This window comes from Aulostomus chinensis, chromosome 20 (genome assembly GCF_037954235.1).
Source record: "Aulostomus chinensis isolate RoL2024-O1b breed Wild chromosome 20, RoL_Achi_v1.0, whole genome shotgun sequence".
Taxonomy (NCBI): Eukaryota; Metazoa; Chordata; class Actinopteri; order Syngnathiformes; family Aulostomidae; genus Aulostomus; species Aulostomus chinensis.
Genome location: NC_141339.1, coordinates 23,334,616 through 23,353,676, shown reverse-complemented (window position 1 = coordinate 23,353,676; position 19,061 = coordinate 23,334,616). Strand labels below are relative to the sequence as shown.

Here is a 19,061-nt window from a genome sequence, read left to right as displayed (position 1 = left end):
GGTTGAAACTAAATCTGTCTACGACGGTGATGCGTGTGTGTAATGTTGCTCATGTGGACCTCGCTGACTTGATATTCTTCTTTAATTAAAAAAACAAAACAAAGCACTGGAAGCCTCAGATGGCAGCAGACTCACCAGGCTCTCAGCGTAGGTGTTATCTTGAAGTGCTGCTCATCACGGATAATTCAAAGTGACTTGCTCTTACGTAATCTTGAAAAAAGAGAAGACAGTATTCTAGCCTAAGACAATAATAATTTGACTGCTACCCTGTCCATCTGTGGGTTCCTTTCTCTCCTCAGTCGACTTGTCTGGAGGCTACAACCTGGGAACAATCAGCCATGACTCCAAGATTGATTGGCTGGAGCTCAATGAAACCGGCTGTAAGCTGCTGTTCAGGGACAAGAAGCTGCGGGTGAGAAGGAAAACATGGCGCCCGAGGGGTTACAGGGGCAATGACTGACCCACTGGTTGGGGATTTCAGTCAGACAAGATTTTTACCTGGGATCTGGCGTTTTATGCTCATAAGCGCATGTTAGCATGCTAATATGCTAGGCTAACCTGGCAAGCATAGCTGCTAGCTTTCCACGGCAAAGACTTCTAATGTCAGTGGTGTTTGTCTGTCAGCAGGATTACGCAAAAACTATTTGGCAGACATCACCAGACTAATTGGAGAGGGTGGAGCCTGGGCTGAGAAAGAACGGCATATTCGTCATAGCGCCCCCTGCTGGGAACAGGAAATGAATGTTTTTCACACCTCACTCTCCTCATCCTAGTGGGTCGACCAAATCATCTCAAATGTGGTCAGGAACACCTCCAGAACTCGCGATGGGTCACGCAGGAGACTCGGAATCCGCTTCATGGCCAAGTTTGTAACACAAACAAGGAATTTGACTCCGGTTTACTCAGCTCTCTTCAAAAACGTTAGGTAGACAGATAGTTTTGGTTAAACGGTCGCACGGTGGCGAGGCGGCCATGTTTGACATTTGTCCAAGGAACAGGAAACGGTAGTAACTGGACTCCACATGGTCAGATCTTTGAGGAGAGTCCTGGAGACACCCACAGGATGAACTTAAGTCGTAACGCCACCTTGTGGTTACTGGAAGTAAGCCTGAAGGAACAAATATCGCAATGACACGGTTGTCTTCTCCTGACATACAGCAGCAACATGTATAGGAATTGTGTGTTCTCTAGCGCCACCTGGTGGACGCATGAAGTGACATTTGCTCCTTCATGCAATCGGATATTTCCAGGTTTCACCTCCCTCTCAGTCTACAGTACACACACACACACACACACGTGTGTGTGCTCATCAATGCTGGCATCCTTAATTAGGATCTAAGCAGCAGCCTGCTGCCAGGGGCTGACAGTTTGCCGTGGGAAGGCATGCGCTCCTTGAGTGCCTTCTGGTTTCGGGAATGATTTTCCTCTCCCAACCCAAAGTGGGTTTGTAGCGCTGTCGTTCCTCATTTCCTCCTCTATTGTTAAAACGTGGATGTAGGTTTCCTGTTCCGTATGTTGCTCCAGTGCGAGGTGTTGAGGAGCTGTCTGAGAGGATGAGTACAGGATGAGCTGCTGTCAGTCACTGCCTGGGGTTACGAAACAGTTTCATGTCTCAACCTCGGGGCAAAGGCTTGGAGAAGTCTGGTAATTGGGACTCCGTCAGTGGCATCCAGCGGTTTGTTGTCGTGGGACTCACCGTGACACGAGACAGCCTTCCTGTTACTCCACGTCTTACCGCGTAGATTTGTTGAGTATTTACTCAAATTCATTGCAACGATAAACAACACATCTGATTTCAAGAAATCTGAATCAACAAATGTTCATTTGTGCAGTTTTCTGACTTATTTGGGATAAATAATGAGAGTGAATACTGATGTCACGCTGTTTGTCAATTCTTGTTTACTCAGTAACTCCTTGAGGGAATTCCATCGAGTTCGGTACGAAACTTTGCTTGCACTTTTTCACTTCAAGGCTGAACTGTTAGGTTTTGGTTGTCGGAGTGTTAATCGACACATCGAACCTCCAGCTAGAGAGCGCAGAGACCAAATTCCTCCACCAAGATGGATTGAAAAAAAAAATCCATTTTCCTCTAAGGTGAACAGGTTTCGCCCTGCCAAGATGGGTGACACCCTCCCAGGCCTCCTAGTTCCTGCTGACGCGCCACCTTTCACCACCTGTCCAACTCCGAATGGAATCAGCAGTAATAGAAATGTCTCCACCCTCTCCTCCCCCTCCTCAGCTGCACCTGTATGACATAGAGAGCGGCGTGAAGACCACCGTGCTGAGCTTCTGTTCCTACGTCCAGTGGGTCCCTGGCAGTGACGTGGCCGTCGCCCAGAACAGAGGAAACCTTTGCATCTGGTACAACATCGACAGCCCAGAGAGCGTCACCATGTTCCCCATCAAGGTGAAGCTTTACGCTGCGTGAATGGGAAGTAAAGCTGGAGGACGAAGAGCGATTGGAGGGGTTCTTGGCTCATGTTGACCTTTTATGAAACGAGACAGTGTTGTTTCTTACAGGAAAGGCTCGGAATGGACTCACGTGCTGTTAGCAACAAACAGTACTGGTTATTTTATTGCCTCTGCTTTGGAAGCTATGTTGGGAAGTTGGATGAGGCCGTAGTTTATTTGATTGAGTTTATTTGCTTCAAGAGCTGTGCACTAAATACTTGAGTCTCAATCAAGAGAGAAGATGCTTTGTTGGAGGGAAACAACAAAGCAAAGACAGAAACAGCAAAACACTCTGGCAACAACATGACACAAACAACAAAACGTAGAAAAAACTACAAACCCCCAGCAGCCACAAAAGAAGCATCAAGAATAGTTTGATGGAAGCTTTCAGGTGAAGAGAGGCGGCTAGCGACTCCAGGTGTATCAGAGGAAGCGTGTGGTCTCCAGGCCCCCTCAGATCAGCGGAGGGGTGGAGCAGCCACCACCTTGGACTGGAAGTAGGGTAACTGGCAGTGGGGGGGCCGCCAAAAACCAGTGTTGCTGGAGTTGAGATGGGACGATATGCTGGGGTAGTTGTCTAGTTAGTCAGTCGGTTGCCACGGGCAGGCGTATGTCTGTCGCACTTCCTGTCTTCATTAAGAACAGACAGCAGGTGGAGCTTCTTCCCGCGCTGCTGCAGATGGAGCAGTTCTTTCACCGGTGTGTCGTCGTGGTTTGCAGACAATGAGAGGATCGTGCAGGTTTCAGAAGAGCTCCACGCGCCAACATGCCACTCTGTTGCTCAGCTGTTGTCACTGTCTGGTTTGCAGGGAGACATTGTGGATCTGGAGCGAGCAGATGGGAAGACGGATGTCATCGTCACAGAGGGCGTCAACACGGTGACGTACACGCTGGACGAAGGCCTCATCGAGTTCGGTACCGCGGTCGATGATGGCGACTATGACAGGTGAGCTGACTGGCCTGAACTGACTGGATTCTTTGGAGTCATCGTCGAGTCAAACATCCGTCTCTTTCCCCGGGTCAAAACAGGCCAGATGTCCTTTTATTCAGCGGCTTCCTGTGGAGGGTTTGCTCAGCACTCCCAGGACAGCTGGGTGATTGCATCTCCTCAGTGTGTCCGTGTTTGAAGACCCCCAAAATGATCCTCTTGTCAAGCCTCATTACCAGATGCCTGCAGCGTTCGGACTGACCTCCCCCTTCATCTCCCTCTGAACTCCTGCACTTGGATTCGATCACTAATTTTCTTTGCTTGTTCTCGCAATTAACTGAAGTTTCATCCTGTTTGGATACAAGCAGCCCCTGAGAAGAGCCTGAAGAAGGTTTCTGGTAGATTTACCCGAGCAGAGCCGCTGCTTCAAACTGGCATTTGATTCGTTGATTAAAATTCCAGCGAAGAAAAAAGCTCTCAGGGCCAAACTCCATCTGACGGAAGCGTTGCTTGTCTCCTGTAAAAGTGAAAATGATAGTCACCACATTGGTCTGCACTTAAGATCGTCCTGATTATAAGACAACACCCCCCGACCAAAAGATGACCAAAAATATGTATTTTTTTAAATTGTCTTTGATTTTATTGTTGTGTCACGACACTGCAAGACTTGTTTGTTCCTCTGGTTTGAATCCAAAGTCACAAAATAACAAAATTGTTTGGTAAGTGAATCAATCCACGCAATAACTTACAACTTGTGGCCTGAAACTGTAGCTTCGTCCACTCTAGGGCTGCTGACACATCATCATCATCATCATCATCTTCATCTTCATCATCACTATTATTTCTTGCTTTTCTCTGAACACAATGAGCCCCATTATATAAAAAATTCAAGTCACAAACTTGGCCAAGTATTTTAACACTTTTTTCAATAAATCTTTTTTTAACACCCCCCCAAAGAGAGAGAGAGAGACACACACACACACACACACACACACAAACCCTTGTACTAATATCTTGATATTTTTGTGAGGACTTTCATTGATGTGATGCATTCCTGAGCCCCCAATCATCTCAACTGACCCCTGACCCCTGAACCTGATTCTAACTTTGACCCTAAAACCAAGTCTTGACCTTCAAACGAGCCTTTGAAGATGTGAAGGTCGGCTAAAATGTCCTCACTTTCCAAAAATGTCCTCACTCTGTTGGTTAAATACGTATTGTTGTCCTCAATATGTAGCAAGTACAAGAACACACACACACACACACCATTTTTGGACTCCTGGTACATGGGGTGAGTTGTGGGGTGGTGCCCTGCCCGAGTAGGAAGGACTCACATCCTCAGCGCCCTCTTGACCTTCAGACCCTGACTAGAAGACCAGCTCACCCTTTCAGTCTGATGTTAAAACCCTGTCTTGTGTTTGGAGCAGTTGAGTGCATAATTGAATTGCCATCGTTTGGAGGATTTCTACTGATATCCCCTAAACGACCACAGTCAGCTAACGCAACACAACCTGCCGGTGAACTGTCCCCCCCCCGCCGTAACCATGACACGGCTTAGCTCCTCTGTCTTTGTCCTCGTAGAGCCGCGGCATTCCTGGAGACTCTGGAGATGTCGCCAGAGACCGAAGCCATGTGGAAGACACTCAGCAAGTTGGCTCTGGAGGCACACCAACTACACATCGCCGAAAGGTCAGCAACACACCCCCCCCACACCCCCCCCCCCCCACACACACACACACACACACACACCATAGTCTGAGGGCTAATTGCATTCTAAACAAGTTGCGTTGACTGAACAGAATGAAGATGTCAAAGGCACCTTGGTCACCTGGAATGAAAGCTCTTTTACACACACACACACACACACACACACACACACACACACACACACACACACACACACACAGCAGATGGCTCTGTCCTTCTCTGACTTCGTCCCTTTAACTTCATCAGACACAAACTCTTTATTTTCCAACGTGCGCCCCCCCCCCCCCACCCATCTTTATTTCTCTGTTTTGAGAAACTTTTGAATTCTCTGTCTTTAATAATGCATCATTGGTTCGTTAAGCATCGGCTTGATTTGCATAAATCATGAAATCAGGGAGAGAAATGGTTTTGTCTGGGGTGGAGAATGTTAATGAGGGAAGGAAGTCATGTTAATGAGGGAGGGAAGTGAAATAGAGTCGCACAAAAGTTTTTTTTCCTTTAATGACTTGTTCATTAATCTGATGCAACTTTTCAGAGCGAGTTGGTAATAAAGAGGCCAAATGCTAAGATGTACCTTTTAATTTCTCAGCCCCTCAGACTGCAGCATTTCTAACTGCTAATTAGACAAAAGCCCCAATTTATCTCACTTCCTTAAGTGAACAGTTTTCCCTGCTAAAACCAGCCAGCATTACTTTCCTCCTCCGCAGCTCTTAACAGATATATTGTTCTCCTCTCTGACTCCTGCTTGCCTTGCTGTTTTTCTGTTGTTCTTGTCTTGTTCAGGTCTTTTGCGGCGTTGGGGGACGTCTCCACTCTTCGCTTTCTTCACCAAACAAATGAGATCGCTGATAAAGTTTCAAAGGAAATGGTGTGTTTCAGTTTCGCTCTCAAAACTCCCCCGATGTCGCCGTGATGTGCAAGTGCATGACTTTGGATACGAGAAGGATGAAACTGTTTAGTACTCTCCCGAGTGGTTGGGTCACACTGCATGAGCTGGTCTCTCACCAGGCAACTCTCCAAAATGTAAAACCAGCAAAAGAATAGGATGATTTTTACGTGTGTGTCTGTGTGTCTCTCTCTCTTTGTCAGGGAGGTGATGGAACAACGTTTTATCAGGTTCAGGCCCACGTTGCCATGCTGGATAAGAACGTTAAACTGGCAGAGATGTACTACCTGGAGCAGGTCTGTGACACCATCGGAAGCACAGTGGAAAAGTCAAATGTGGCAACTTTCAAAATACAAAATTATGGATCGGAGTTTTTGTGTGTGTGTGTGTGTGTGTGTGTGTGTGTGTGTGTGTGTGTCAGCAGAATGCCATTGATGAGGCGATAGAAATGTACCAGGAGCTCCACATGTGGGACGACTGCATCGCTGTGGCTGAAGCCAAGGTAGCGACGTGCAGCTGCAGGCTGAGACTCAGACATCTTCTGTCTGTCTTTAAAACGCGATGTGTAAGGTTGAAGCCGGTACCTGCCTGCCTGGTAATACCACTCTGCATGTGAAAAGGCGATGGTGAGTCAGTCGGAGTGTTGGGGGGTCCAGTTGCACCACCCTGCCGAGGGAACGCTGCATCCACGACCTCATTATTGAGGGGTGCAACCTACTAATAATTCAACTTTGAAGACTTCATGCTGGTGTTTGGTAAATGACGTTTGGCATTTTAAAAGGCATTTTATTGATGCAACAGTTAACCAAGACAGTAAATCAATCGTTATCAAACTTGAGGAAATCGGTCCTGCAGCAGCGGAGCGGAGCTGAAACAAGCTGGCACACCGTCCCGTACCTGCAGAGTCCAGCGTTGATTGAGATGAGCGGAAGGAGCGCGATCGGTTTACTGTTAGAGAAAACAACCAATAATCTGAGATGTTGGAAGCAGCAAATGTTCTTTTTATTTGAAAGAAATGGCTTGATGTTTAATGACGGAAGGATGAATCACACGTTTATTTTAGCGCTCACTTTGTGCACATTGTTGAACTAATCTGGAAGGATTGTTCGCACCCTAAATGCACCACCGATCGTTTCAGTAGCTCCCTGAATCTCAGAGCAACTCCTCCCTATCCTCAACGCCCTCAGGGCCACCCGGAGCTGGACAGCCTGCGCAGGAACTATTACCAGTGGCTGACGGAGACGGGGCAGCACGAGAAGGCCGGTGAGGTGAAGGAGAGCGAGGGAGACTTCCAAGGTGCCATCAATCTGTACCTGAAGGCCGGCCTCCCGGCTAAAGCTGCCCGCCTGGCCATCAGCCAGGCAGACATCACCAACAACAGCGACACCGTCAGCCGCATCGCCGCCAGCCTCATCAAAGGAGAGTTTTATGAGAGGGTAAGTGGGTATCCATAACCAGTCACGCCTGTCTGTCTCTGTCCTTTTCTTCATCCCTGTCTTTATTTTCCACCTTGCGCGGTCTCCCTCTCGTCTCCTAACATATGCCAGGGGAGGAACAGAGGAACTTTGTTTTTCAGTTTTACACTCTGCCTCTCTCCATCTGGCTTTTGTTTCTCTGTCTCCTTCTGTAGCTGTTTGTGGGAGAACTTCTCTTCTAGCCATCTGTGTTTCTGTAGCAGGTGGGAAAGAGAGTCATCAATCTTTCCTTCTTAACGGTGGAGACTTTCATCAGTTGAGGTGTTCTATTAGGTTGATGGTGAACCGTGTTTTAGAGGAAGGCAAGAACTTTGTGGGAAATGTGCTGGTAGACCAGCTGGTTGTGAGTCAGACCCTTCTCTCCTCTGTGCTGCTGACACCCATGCTAGTTAGCTTAGCACAGTAAATGGTCGTGGCTGGGAAGTGTTAGCATAGATAAAATGCGGGTCCTGCTAACATTCTGTATTAGATGATGATTTAAAATGAGGAGACGTAATTTTAGAATCAGAGACATAGTCGGACCTACTTTCCTGCCAGGGCGCTGTGATTTGACGCACCACCACAAAATCACTCAATTTTTTTGACAACTGGCAGAGCGACAGCTGCCACTCGTCATGGCCGACTTTTTGAGGTAGGGCGAGGAGGACTACTGCTGGACAAACCGACATCCTGAGCCTGAGCTAGTGGATGCTAACACTTCCCACTCGCTACCATTGACTGTGCTAAGCTAACTAGCAGTCAGCCAGGCAGCTGTGGTGGAGCATCAGTAATTTCATCAGTAAAATCTTATCACTTCCAACCCTTAAACCTGGATCCATCTGTTCAGGCTGGAGATCTGTACGAGAAGATCAGGAACAACCAGAGAGCTCTGGACTGCTTCTGTAAAGGAGGGGCCTTCAGAAAAGGTAAACCCCTGCGTGGGTCTGTACCCGAATGAAGAATTTCATGTGATCAGCCTCAGAAAATGTCACAGTGTACAGCATGTGTACAGTAAATTTATCTGATATAAAGTTTCTCCTCTCGGCCTCCTGTAGCGGTGGAGCTGGCTCGCCTCGCTTTCCCTGGCAAGGTGGTGCAGCTGGAGGAGGATTGGGGAGACTACCTCGTCCAGCAGAAACAGATGGACGCCGCCATCAACCACTTCATTGAAGCAGGGTATGTAATGTAACACAGAGAGAGAGAGAGAGAGGACTGAAGTGACAAAAATCTGGACAGATGGAGAGGGGGAGCTTCGACACAAACAAACGCCAATCCAACAGAGACGGGCAACTTTGTATTTATTAACTTTAAAACACCACCAAGACCATAATATAGAGATGAGAGGAGATATATTTAAACGTGACTGTGTTCACGCCTCAAAAAGACCACATTTAGTTAGACGGGTCATTTGCACCCGTGTCTTTGTTCCTTACCGGCTGGGAACGCTTTTAAAATAGACATTTTCAACATAAATGAACGCACCTTTTTTTGGGAAATACACCCAACAGTCATTGGCAGAAGTTTTAAAGTGTGGCGTCAAATTGCTGCACCCAGCCAGGAAAGTAATTTGATTCTAAAATTTGTAATATCTTGCAATTTTAAATTATTGTATTGTGAAAAATGTAGTGCAGAAGCCTTGTTCTAATCTAATGCTGGCAGGGATCGTTTTGGAGAGAGATGTGTGTGGTAACCTCATGATAACTTTCCAACCCCTAGTATTCATTGTGCTAAGCTAACTAGCAGTCAGTCGATTTCTGTGGGTCTCAGCTCACTAATGCACCGCACAGGAGAGAAGTGGATCCGTCCTCTCTGGAGAGGATGACCAAATTAGGGCGTTTCCTGTCATAGAAGCGGCGGCCCTGCTCAGACCTGGCATCAACACACATCTTGATTTAACGTTGAATTACTCTTCAGCATTTGACTTGTTTCCTGTGACGGTCCAGCGTCAGTCACTGGGCAGTTTCATCGACTTCATGCATACAAGCAACATTCAAAGTGTGATCTTTCCCTGCTGCCTCCCGTAGCTGCTCCATAAAGGCCATCGAGGCGGCCATCGCAGCCCGCCAGTGGAAGAAAGCTGTCCACATCCTGGAATCTCAGGAGGATTCATCAGCTGGGAAATACTACTTAAAGATAGCTCAGTACTACACTTCCATGCAGGACTACGAGGTAAACTTGACAAAAAAACAATACGCTGCAATATCTGTAGTGTAGAATGGAAAGCTGCTATGGCAACACATCGAACCTGAGGAAACAGGAAACCTGAGAATATGACATGAATAGGGATGAGGTGTGTTTGTAGTCCAACAGGAAGTGATGATGTCAGGGATGAGGTGTGTTTGTAGTCCAACAGGAAGTGATGATGTCAGGGATGAGGTGTGTTTGTAGTCCAACAGGAAGTGTTGATGTCAGGGATGAGGTGTGTTTGTAGTCCAACAGGAAGTGATGATGTCAGGGATGAGGTGTGTTTGTAGTCCAACAGGAAGTGATGATGTCAGGGATGAGGTGTGTTTGTAGTCCAACAGGAAGTGTTGATGTCAGGGATGAGGTGTGTTTGTAGTCCAACAGGAAGTGTTGATGTCAGGGATGAGGTGTGTTTGTAGTCCAACAGGAAGTGATGATGTCAGGGATGAGGTGTGCTTGTAGTCCAACAGGAAGTGTGGGTTGTGGGTGATTGAACCAGGAAATCAGCTCTGGTGAACAAAAGTTGATGATCTTCCAGGTTCAGTTCATCAAGCTCATCTTCACTAATGAACCCTCTGATGATGCTGGAAGCCTGGATTCTACCGTTAGCAGTGCTAAGCTAACATTAGCCTGTGAAGGAGCTACACCAGGGTCACATGACTTCAAGGTCACCACCACTGAGCTTCAGGCTTCTTGTGTTTAATGTCCTTGACAACTTCTATAGTCCCCTTTAGCCTCTTAACCCACATTTTCAAGGCTCATGAAGCCTTGGATGTATTTTTTAACCGGAGAGTAAAACATTAGAATATTTTTGTCTTTAAAATGTGGCGGTAGTTTAACTTTCTTGGATACATGAAATATACGACTGCTGAAATAGGAAAATAGAAAGCATAAATAGAAAGAGAGAACAGAGAGGTAGATGGCGGTGAAGCGGTGTGCGGTGCTGGTTCTGATGAGCTCAGCTGAGCCAAACAGCCTCCACAGACTGCCAGGCTCTGAAAATAGCAGGCTATTTCAGTCTGTTTGCTCCACAGGCATATCCACAGAAAGTAATTAAGATAACAAGCTCTTTGCTCTCCAACTTGTGGAAGTCGCAGCAAAGTATAGTTCCGCGCAAGGCTAAAACAATAACTGGCTCACCTGTGATTTCAATAGGAAAACTATCATCAAAAACAACGGCGTGACGGTTTTTAATCAAGACGGCAAAAACAGCAACATATGCATTTGCTGCATTGATGCCAGAATGTCTCTATTGTCTCACGTTGACTCGTCCATTTTTCTTATCGCACATCTCTCAAATTCTTCCATTAACAACTTTTAGTAACTGCAGGCAACTTTCTCAACTTGTTTTGTTTTTTTATTATACATTTTTGTGTGTTTTTAATCCCTTGTCACTTCACGAATGGGCCTTTAGGTATTTCTTCATTTTTAGAGGCTTGTCCATCCGTCCCTTCGTATGTTTGTGCGTATGTTCGTACACATTTTGGTTGAGGGACAAATGTAATCGGTATGTGATGTGTCAGCAACACCCCAGGGGACGTTCTTCAAATTTAATAATCCACTGGGACTCAAGGATGACCTGAAGTTGTTGTTTTGTTTTGGGGTTTTTTGGTGGTCAAAGGTCTCACACGTGAGCAATCATGATTTTGGTATTCCTGGTTAGTTTAGATGCTGAGAATGAGTTTCTATGGACTGTATTATATATTTACATTTCTGCTGTGTGTGTCCATGGGCTGTAGGTGGCAGAGCAACTGTTTGTGAAGGGAGGCCACATTAAAGACGCCATTGACATGCACACGGCAGCAGGACGCTGGGAGGAGGCTCACAAGGTCAGTAGGGTCATGTGGTTCTGTAACTCGGCGTTCGTCGGCCTCTGGTGGGCTGGGGTATGAAAACAATCAAATATGTTATTTTTCACGGAGCTCCTTGATAGCGATGACGAGGCAGCGATGTAGGGATTTCTGGTTCGAGTTCATCAGGATGCTAAATGAGTGAAACTGTCAGTGTCTGATGTATTTTTGGGTGCAGTTGGCCGTGAAGTGTATGACCGAGGAGGAAGTTACAGCTCTGTACGTCAGCAGAGCTCAGGAGCTGGAGAGAGACGGCAAGTTCAAGGAGGCGGAGCGGTAAGAGCTGCAAATTCCAATGTTTGTAGTAACATTTGCCCCCAGTTACAGCAGGAGAACGACGTCGTCATCCTTCCCTGTGGTAAGATGAGAGGTTGTGTGTCTGCAGGCTGTTTGCCACGGTGAAGCAGCCGGATCTCGCCATCACAATGTTTAAGAAGAACCGCATGTTTGACGATGTCATACGCTTGGTGGCCAAACATCACCCCGACCTGCTGACTGAGACCCACCTCCACCTGGCCAAGGTACGCACGGCCCGCTGAGGTGATGCCATGACTCTGAACATTTATATTTCTAAGTGATGCTGGGTTTCCTGCAGGAGCTGGAGGCTGAGTCCAAGTTCTCGGAGGCAGAGTACCACTTCATGGAGGCTGAGGACTGGAAGGCTGCGGTCCACATGTACCGTGTTAATGACATGTGGGAGGATGCACACAGGGTACATGCACTCACATTTGCTTTGTTGAATCGACCTGCTCCTCCCATCACAGCTGTAAGATGTACAGGTTCTATCTCCAGATGTCTCGAGACGTGAGTCAGGAGGATTCACACGCTTCCACCCATCCGTCTTCATCCACTTATCCAAAATTGGGTGCCCACCGAGTCCTCTGTCTGGATTCACACACAAATAAGGGTGTGTGTGTGTGTGTATGTGTGTGTGTGTGTCAGGTTGCTAAGAGCCATGGAGGTGCTGGTGCTCAGAAGCAGGTGGCCTACCTGTGGGCCCGCAGCCTTGGAGGAGAGGCGGCAGTCAAGCTTCTCAACAAGTTTGGCCTGCTGGAATATGCCATTGAAACTGCTGCAAATAACTGGTACGCTGCATTAATGCCACTGGGAGAAAAATTACTTTACTGGTATGGTACTGGAAATCGTTTCAAATTTAAGGGGATGTCACTAAAACTGAAAACAACAAATTCTCCAGATGTTCGTTAACTCACTTTCGTTTCTTCTCTGTAGCTCCTTTGACTTTGCCTTTGATTTGGCTCGCCTTTCAAATAAGGAGAAGATACCTGAGATCCACCTCAAACACGCCATATACCTGGAAGACGAGGTATCTGTGCTGCTCCATACACTCATAAGATGGGTGACAGACACCGGGTCACTGAGTGGTCCGCTGTTGAATTTTGTACCAATTGCATCACTTCTTCTTCCAGGGCAAGTTCGCCGAGGCTGAGGCTGAGTTCGTCAAAGCAGGAAAGCCCAAAGAAGCTGTGCTCATGTGAGTACAGAAGGTGACACACGAGACCTCCTTTACCGCCTAACACCAGCGAATCAACATCCGTTAGCATGAGGCTAAGATGCAGCACTCAGGGGAGATGGAAACTGCCTTTGAAGCTGTTCTTGTCTGCTAACATCGAGCTGAGAGGTTATATTGAAAGAGCAGTGTTTTGAAATCCAAACAGCAATATATTGCAGTTTTTTTTTTTTCATAATGTTTTATTGATGCTCGAGCTCCTAGTATTGCTATTGTAGCGCAATATGTCGTGATAAAACCATATTTTGACCCCTCTATTGTGATGCGTATCGCGCGGTCCCTGCCGGTTCCCGTTTGTCACAGGTTCAAATGCAAACAGGATTTCAACTAATCTGACAAAACTGATATTTTGTTCCAAGCTCATCTGTGTGTGTGTGTGTGTGTGTGTGTGTGTGTGTGTGTGTGTGTGTGTGTGTGTACGTGTGTCAACTCTTCCAGGTATGTCCACAACAAAGACTGGGCCGATGCGCAGCGGGTGGCTGAGAGCCACGATCCAGAGAGTGTCTCTGAGGTTCTGGTGGGCCAAGCCAAGTTCTGCTTTGAACAGAAAGATTACCAGAAGGCTGAAGCCTTCCTGCTCCGAGCCCAGAGACCCGACCTGGCTGTTAAATATTACAAGGTACCTGCCAAACTGGCTTAAAACTGGCTGAAGTTTCACTAAACTTTTACTTTTCCAAGTATTTTCAGGAGGAATCTGTCTGTCACGTCATGTCTGTGATTGACAGGACGCTGACATGTGGAGTGAGGCGATGCGCATCTGTAAGGAGTACATCCCCAATAAACTCTCCGCGCTCCAGGAGGAGTACGAAAGGGAGGCGGCCAAGAAAGGAGTCCGGTGAGAAAAGTACCAGAAAATATAGAGCGCCGTCTCTCTGGCGCATTTTCAGACCTGCGATTCCTGTGTGACATGTTGGCCGAGTCACATTTATGGAGGCTTTGTGTACCAACACTAGAATATTTGCTGTTGAGGCTTTGGCAACATGAAGTGAAATACATACAGACATTCAATGTTGAGACTCTGCATTGCCACTTTGATTTATTTACTTCAGAACTTTCAAAGACCAGACAGAGAAAAAGTAGTTAACTACTTAACAGTTTTTATGGTAGATGAACCAAATGGGCCACGCAGGACAAGAGTTGCAATCACTTATCAATTGATCAGTCAAAACAGAATTAATCACCAGTTGCTCTGATAATTCTTAGTGTCTTTCAGCCTTTATTTCAGGCAAAAATATTAAAACATTTGTTGGTGACAGACTTAAATGTTAAACTCTTGCTGCTTTTATGTAACTTGTGGCGTCCTTCGCGCTTCAGGACTTGATGTTCAGTTTTTTTTTTTGCTCGGATCAGGTTTTGAGGTCATGGCACCAGTGGACTTATCCGTAGGCGTCGTCAAGTTGCGTGTGCCTCTTGAATTATGCACATGGAGGTGAAACAAGCAGCCAGCGAGGAGCGTTTGAAGATATCCAGGAGGCGCAGTTGAGGTGTTTTTTTCTTTTTTTACACCCCACAAAATCTGTTGATTTCTCTCCTGGTCTGACATGCAAAGTTTCATCGTGTTGAGCACGTTTAGGCCCTCAGAGAGAACTTTGGAGATGAACAGCAACTTTTCCCATTTTTGCTGGGGACCCTGAAACTCCTTCAGATCCCAACTTGAGAACATAATAATTTAGGGCACCCATCTTCTTTCTTTTGGCTTGGAGGTCGCTGGTAAAGCTTTACAGGTGGATTTTGTATTCCGTTGTGACGTCTTCGTCTCTCTCTGAGGACAGCGCCTTTTCACAGCGCCGTCCTTTTGCAGGGCTCTAGCCTTCTCCTCGTGGTAGGCGTTCTGCTTACTCTTAAGCGACTCCACCAAGGACGCGTACTTCCTCCGGCTTTGTTCATGGTCCTCCTTTTCTTTCTGAAGAATTCGCCGAAGTTTGTCGATTGTCTCCTGACTGATGTGATGGGTCTTTGAGGCAATCACATGAGAGTCCTGCATCTTCTTTAATTTGTCCTCTAGGCAGACGTTTCTTTCTACCTCCTCCCTGAGGCAATTTCTGATCGCCAACATCTCCCTCAGAAGGGATGTCTCTTTCTGAAGCGCTTCTCTTTTTGGGATGTAGCCCCCATCTTTCATCTTTTGCAAGGTGTCCTCTCTTATTCTCTCAGCCTGAGACCTCATTTCTTCAAGATGTTTGATCCGAAGAGTTTCAGCCTCCTGGAGAGCAGCTCTCCATTTCACGGTGATTTCTTGTTGTGATGCCATGGCCTTCTCAAACTTTTCATTCAGGGCATCTTTCTCGCGTTTTTCCACCTGGTACTCGGCTGCCGTTTTCTGCAGGGCTACAATCTCCTTCCGAAGACCCTGCTCTTTTACAGCAGCGTTTTCTTCCAGTGCTCTCATTTCTTTGTGAAGTTCTTCCTTTCTGGTCTGCAGCTTGCAAACCAGATCATTGTGTCTCTTCTTGCTCTCCTCGTGAGCCTTTGTTGCCTCTTGAAGCTTCAGCTTAAGGTCCTCCACCAGATGTTGTGTGGCTTGCCCTGTCCTGGTCCGCCTTTGGTTTGATGCCTGAATCCTTACGAGCTTCTCGTCAAGCGCAGCCGTCCTCTGTCTCTCCGATTGGAGCTCGGCTGCCAATTTATCAGTCCGTACTTTGTTTACTTTCTTCATTTCTTCCATCTGCAACATGAGGTCTCGCTCCTTCCTCGTAGCATCTTTTTGTTGTGCTGTTATTGCTTTTTGGAGATCTTCTTTCTCGGCCCTCAGTGTTCTGATCAAAGACCTGAATTTGATTTTGCTGTCCTGATGGTCCTGTGTCTCTTTGCGGAGCCTGAGCTGGAGGGTCTCAACCTGTTGCTGAGCTGCTTGCAGATTGATGTGTTCTTGATGGGAACCCCGCATTCTTTCGGGTTTGCTGTTTAGGCGGGTGTTTGGCTTCCTCTCGGGTACGAGCTCAACAGCCAATTCCTCGCGGTCAGTTTTGCGCGCACCGCGGATCTCACTCACCTCAATTTGAGGAGCACGGACCTTCATTCGGGCATCGTCTCTCTTTGCTACGACCTTCTCACCCATGTGGCCGTGGACGGTTTCCGTCTCAGTCCTGAAGATCGGAATAACGTGTTTGTCCTCAGGCCTTGGAGGGGCCTTCCCCGGTTGTTCTTGGTCTTTTTTGATGGGGACCTCCTTTTGTGGTGTCTTTGGCGTGGTGTAGCTGAGCTCAGTGCCTTCATCCCTGTACTGGTACCGGGTCTTGTAGCTGACTTCACTCTTGGCATTGAGACTGTTTGCCACAAATGGATGGATCTCAAGAAGAGGCCAGGTTAGTCGTTTTTCAGGGTCTTTGGTCAGAAGGCCCTGGAGGAAATCCTGTGAGGGAGACATCATAAAGTCATTTTGAGCAGGAAAATATATATTTTTGTATGTTAGACTGATGTCTTCATGTCGCAATAAGAACCTTGTATTCCACTCCACTCTAACGGTACTATGCAACGAGCTGCTGATGGAGAGACATGAGAATGTAGCTGTAGATGCTTACTTTGCAGTTGGGGGCCATGTAGTAGGGCCACTCCACTGAGCCTTTCAGAATGCGATGCTTAAGTTGAGAGTGGGAGGTGGACATGAACGGAGGCTTCCCCGTGTGGATCTCATATACAAGGCAGCCAAGCGCCCATAGATCGGCCGCATGGTCGTACGGCTTCCCCATCACTCTCTCCGGGGACAAGTACAGAGGAGTTCCCTTTTGAGATGTAAGCATCCACGCGGCAACGGTGATGACCTTGGCAAACCTAAAACAGAATTGAATCCCATTTGATTATACTTGTAGACAATGACTCACACTGCTATCTTTTCCTTTCAAATGAAAAAATCTACCTACCCAAAGTCGCATATTTTTACCGAGCCGTCGCTTCTCAACACCACATTAGCGGTCTTTAGATCCCTGTGGACGATGCCTTTGGAATGCAGGTACTGCATGGCTGACACCAGCTGCCTGGCAATGTCCCGAACCTTGAAAGAGGGTGAGAAACCATAAATCTGAATGCTGTGAAACCACAATAACTGTAATATCTTGCGCAACTGCCAGCTACAATCAGTACCTTGTCTTCTGAAAATCTCCTGTTGGCGTCGAGGAGCTGCTGCAAGTTGGACCCCCCGGCGTATTCCATGACAACGACCACCTATCGACAGGGACAGACAGATGCGGTCAGTTCAGTCACATGATGGTGCAGTGGGTCGAGGGATCCGCGTGAAAAGCGTCTAGAAGGAATATTAATTGTGGCCTTACATGATCATGAGTTTCAAAGCTGCTATAATATTGGACGATATTGGGATGCTTCAGTTTGCTCAAAATGGCGATTTCTCTCTGCTGGTCGATGACCTGCCAGTCAGGGCAGTCCTTCTTTAGGTACTTTAAGGCCACAGTCTGAGGGACACATAAGAGTAGACGTCGGCATGCTGAAGCTGAACCAGTAACAGTCTTTCTAACCACATTCCAACAAAAAAAAGGCACTTACTCTCCCAGTTTCTCTCTCTCTAGCTTTAAACACCTGGCCAAATGCACCCTCTCCTAACTTCTTAATTCTGGTGTAGGTAGTCATGCTGATGGTGGGTGGATGCACGTTAACCGACCAGGGCTGGAACTTGTCTCAACAGTACTTTGTTGGTACTGCTGGGTCAGAGCTTCCTTATACTACCTGTCATGCTCTTTGGTCAGCTAAGATGGCAGCCGCCGCCGCGTCAGCAGCATCACTGGCAGAGCTGGCAGGCAGTGACTGACTTGATTGAGCGCAATGCCGTAACTGTAATCTCAGCTCACATCACAGAGCTCTGACTGTCATCTCGGCGCTGACTCTCATCTCGGGGTTTTTTTTTTTTTTTTCTTTTTTTACACTTTTCATTTTCCAACATCACACTATTCGAGGTGCATATTCAGTCCATTTTTCCCAGCGTTCCATACTTTTCTCCAACTGAAGTCTTAAAACAAAAGCAAGTCTCTCCATCCAGTAAATTTCGTGAATGATCCCGTGCTGCAACCACCTTCTGGTTATGGCTTTCCTAGCACTGACCAGAAGAGTCTTCAACAAGTGTCTGTCCTCTTGCAAAACTGTTTGCGGAATTTAACTGAGATGTAAAACCACAAAAAAAAAAAATCGAAATCAACCCCTATTATTCTATTTAACTTGATTGACACCTCCCTCCAAAATAACTGGATTTTCGGACAGGCCCAGAAACATGAAAGTGGTTCGCCATAGGGGTTCCATCTTGCCTCCAGCAAGAGCCTCGGCTCTGTGCGCTTGTTCGTAGTGCTGTTAATTTAGGGGTTATGAAAAATCTCAGGACATTCTTCCAGCCAAACTCTCTTAAAGAGCTTGAATTTGCAGTGGTTGCCTGTGTCTCACATATCTAACCAGGTCTCTTCTGATATTTGTGTTTCTGACTCCTCCCATTTTTGTTTAATGGATAATGTCGTGTGATTTTTAGAGGCTCGTATACTTTCATATATTCTTGAGACCAACTTTTTATTAGCTTTCTTTTTATATGCCTCATGAAATACAGAGATTAAATTGTATCCCTTCTCCTCGATCTGTAGTTTTTTATTATAATATTCTCTGACTTGCAGGTATCGATGGAAGTCCTGCTTCTCCAGTCCGAATGTGGCTGACATTGACTCGTAGCTCTGAATTGAACTGAGATGAGGGAACAAACAGACGTGCTGCCTCTCTCAACCCACCGTCCAATCTAGCAGGTTCAGATTCTGGATCATATGCTATCCAATTCAAGACCCTGACCTGTTTTTCTATTTGTAACTTCTTCAAAACCTTAAACCATAGTTTAAGAGCGATGACAGTCCATTGGTTCAAACTGTCATCATGGCTTTCAGCTTGGTTTGGTTGGTTGGTTCTCTAGCGCCAGGGTGAGAGCCTCCTTTGCTGCCGTGTCCCAGTCTTCAATGTCGGCTATGCGCTGCTCTGCCTCGCCCACTCTTACTATGGTAGCTTGTAGCTCACCTGTAGCTTCCTCGAGTTTTCAGTTGATTTCTCCTCTAAACCCCTTCAACTCCTTCATGTCGTTACGAAAGGAAAGTCGAAA

General features: G+C 46.8%; 2 protein-coding genes across 3 annotated transcripts in view; one reads left to right on the top strand and one right to left on the bottom strand.

Annotated features, from left to right (window-relative positions):
* Positions 1–19,061, top strand: part of ift172 (intraflagellar transport 172) — a 36,719-nt gene that overhangs the window by 7,455 nt on the left and 10,203 nt on the right. For both annotated transcript variants that reach the window (XM_086188783.1, XM_086188784.1), the window contains exons 15-34: positions 300–412; positions 2,240–2,407; positions 3,261–3,397; positions 4,961–5,068; positions 5,870–5,954; positions 6,176–6,268; positions 6,397–6,474; positions 7,160–7,408; positions 8,274–8,352; positions 8,482–8,602; positions 9,451–9,595; positions 11,350–11,439; positions 11,639–11,736; positions 11,846–11,981; positions 12,056–12,172; positions 12,403–12,545; positions 12,691–12,784; positions 12,888–12,952; positions 13,427–13,607; positions 13,714–13,823. In XM_086188783.1, the coding sequence (XP_086044909.1) occupies positions 300–412; positions 2,240–2,407; positions 3,261–3,397; positions 4,961–5,068; positions 5,870–5,954; positions 6,176–6,268; positions 6,397–6,474; positions 7,160–7,408; positions 8,274–8,352; positions 8,482–8,602; positions 9,451–9,595; positions 11,350–11,439; positions 11,639–11,736; positions 11,846–11,981; positions 12,056–12,172; positions 12,403–12,545; positions 12,691–12,784; positions 12,888–12,952; positions 13,427–13,607; positions 13,714–13,823 (2,410 nt within the window). The remainder of the gene's footprint in view (positions 1–299; positions 413–2,239; positions 2,408–3,260; positions 3,398–4,960; positions 5,069–5,869; positions 5,955–6,175; positions 6,269–6,396; positions 6,475–7,159; positions 7,409–8,273; positions 8,353–8,481; positions 8,603–9,450; positions 9,596–11,349; positions 11,440–11,638; positions 11,737–11,845; positions 11,982–12,055; positions 12,173–12,402; positions 12,546–12,690; positions 12,785–12,887; positions 12,953–13,426; positions 13,608–13,713; positions 13,824–19,061) is intronic.
* LOC147243316 (uncharacterized) lies at positions 13,878–17,685 on the bottom strand. Its single transcript, XM_086188785.1, has 6 exons — positions 17,486–17,685; positions 17,257–17,394; positions 17,069–17,149; positions 16,849–16,979; positions 16,510–16,759; positions 13,878–16,340 (listed from the first exon to the last, which is right to left on the bottom strand). Exons 1-6 carry the CDS (start codon positions 17,567–17,569, stop codon positions 14,658–14,660), a joined length of 2,367 nt encoding a protein of 788 aa, XP_086044911.1. The 5' UTR covers positions 17,570–17,685; the 3' UTR covers positions 13,878–14,657.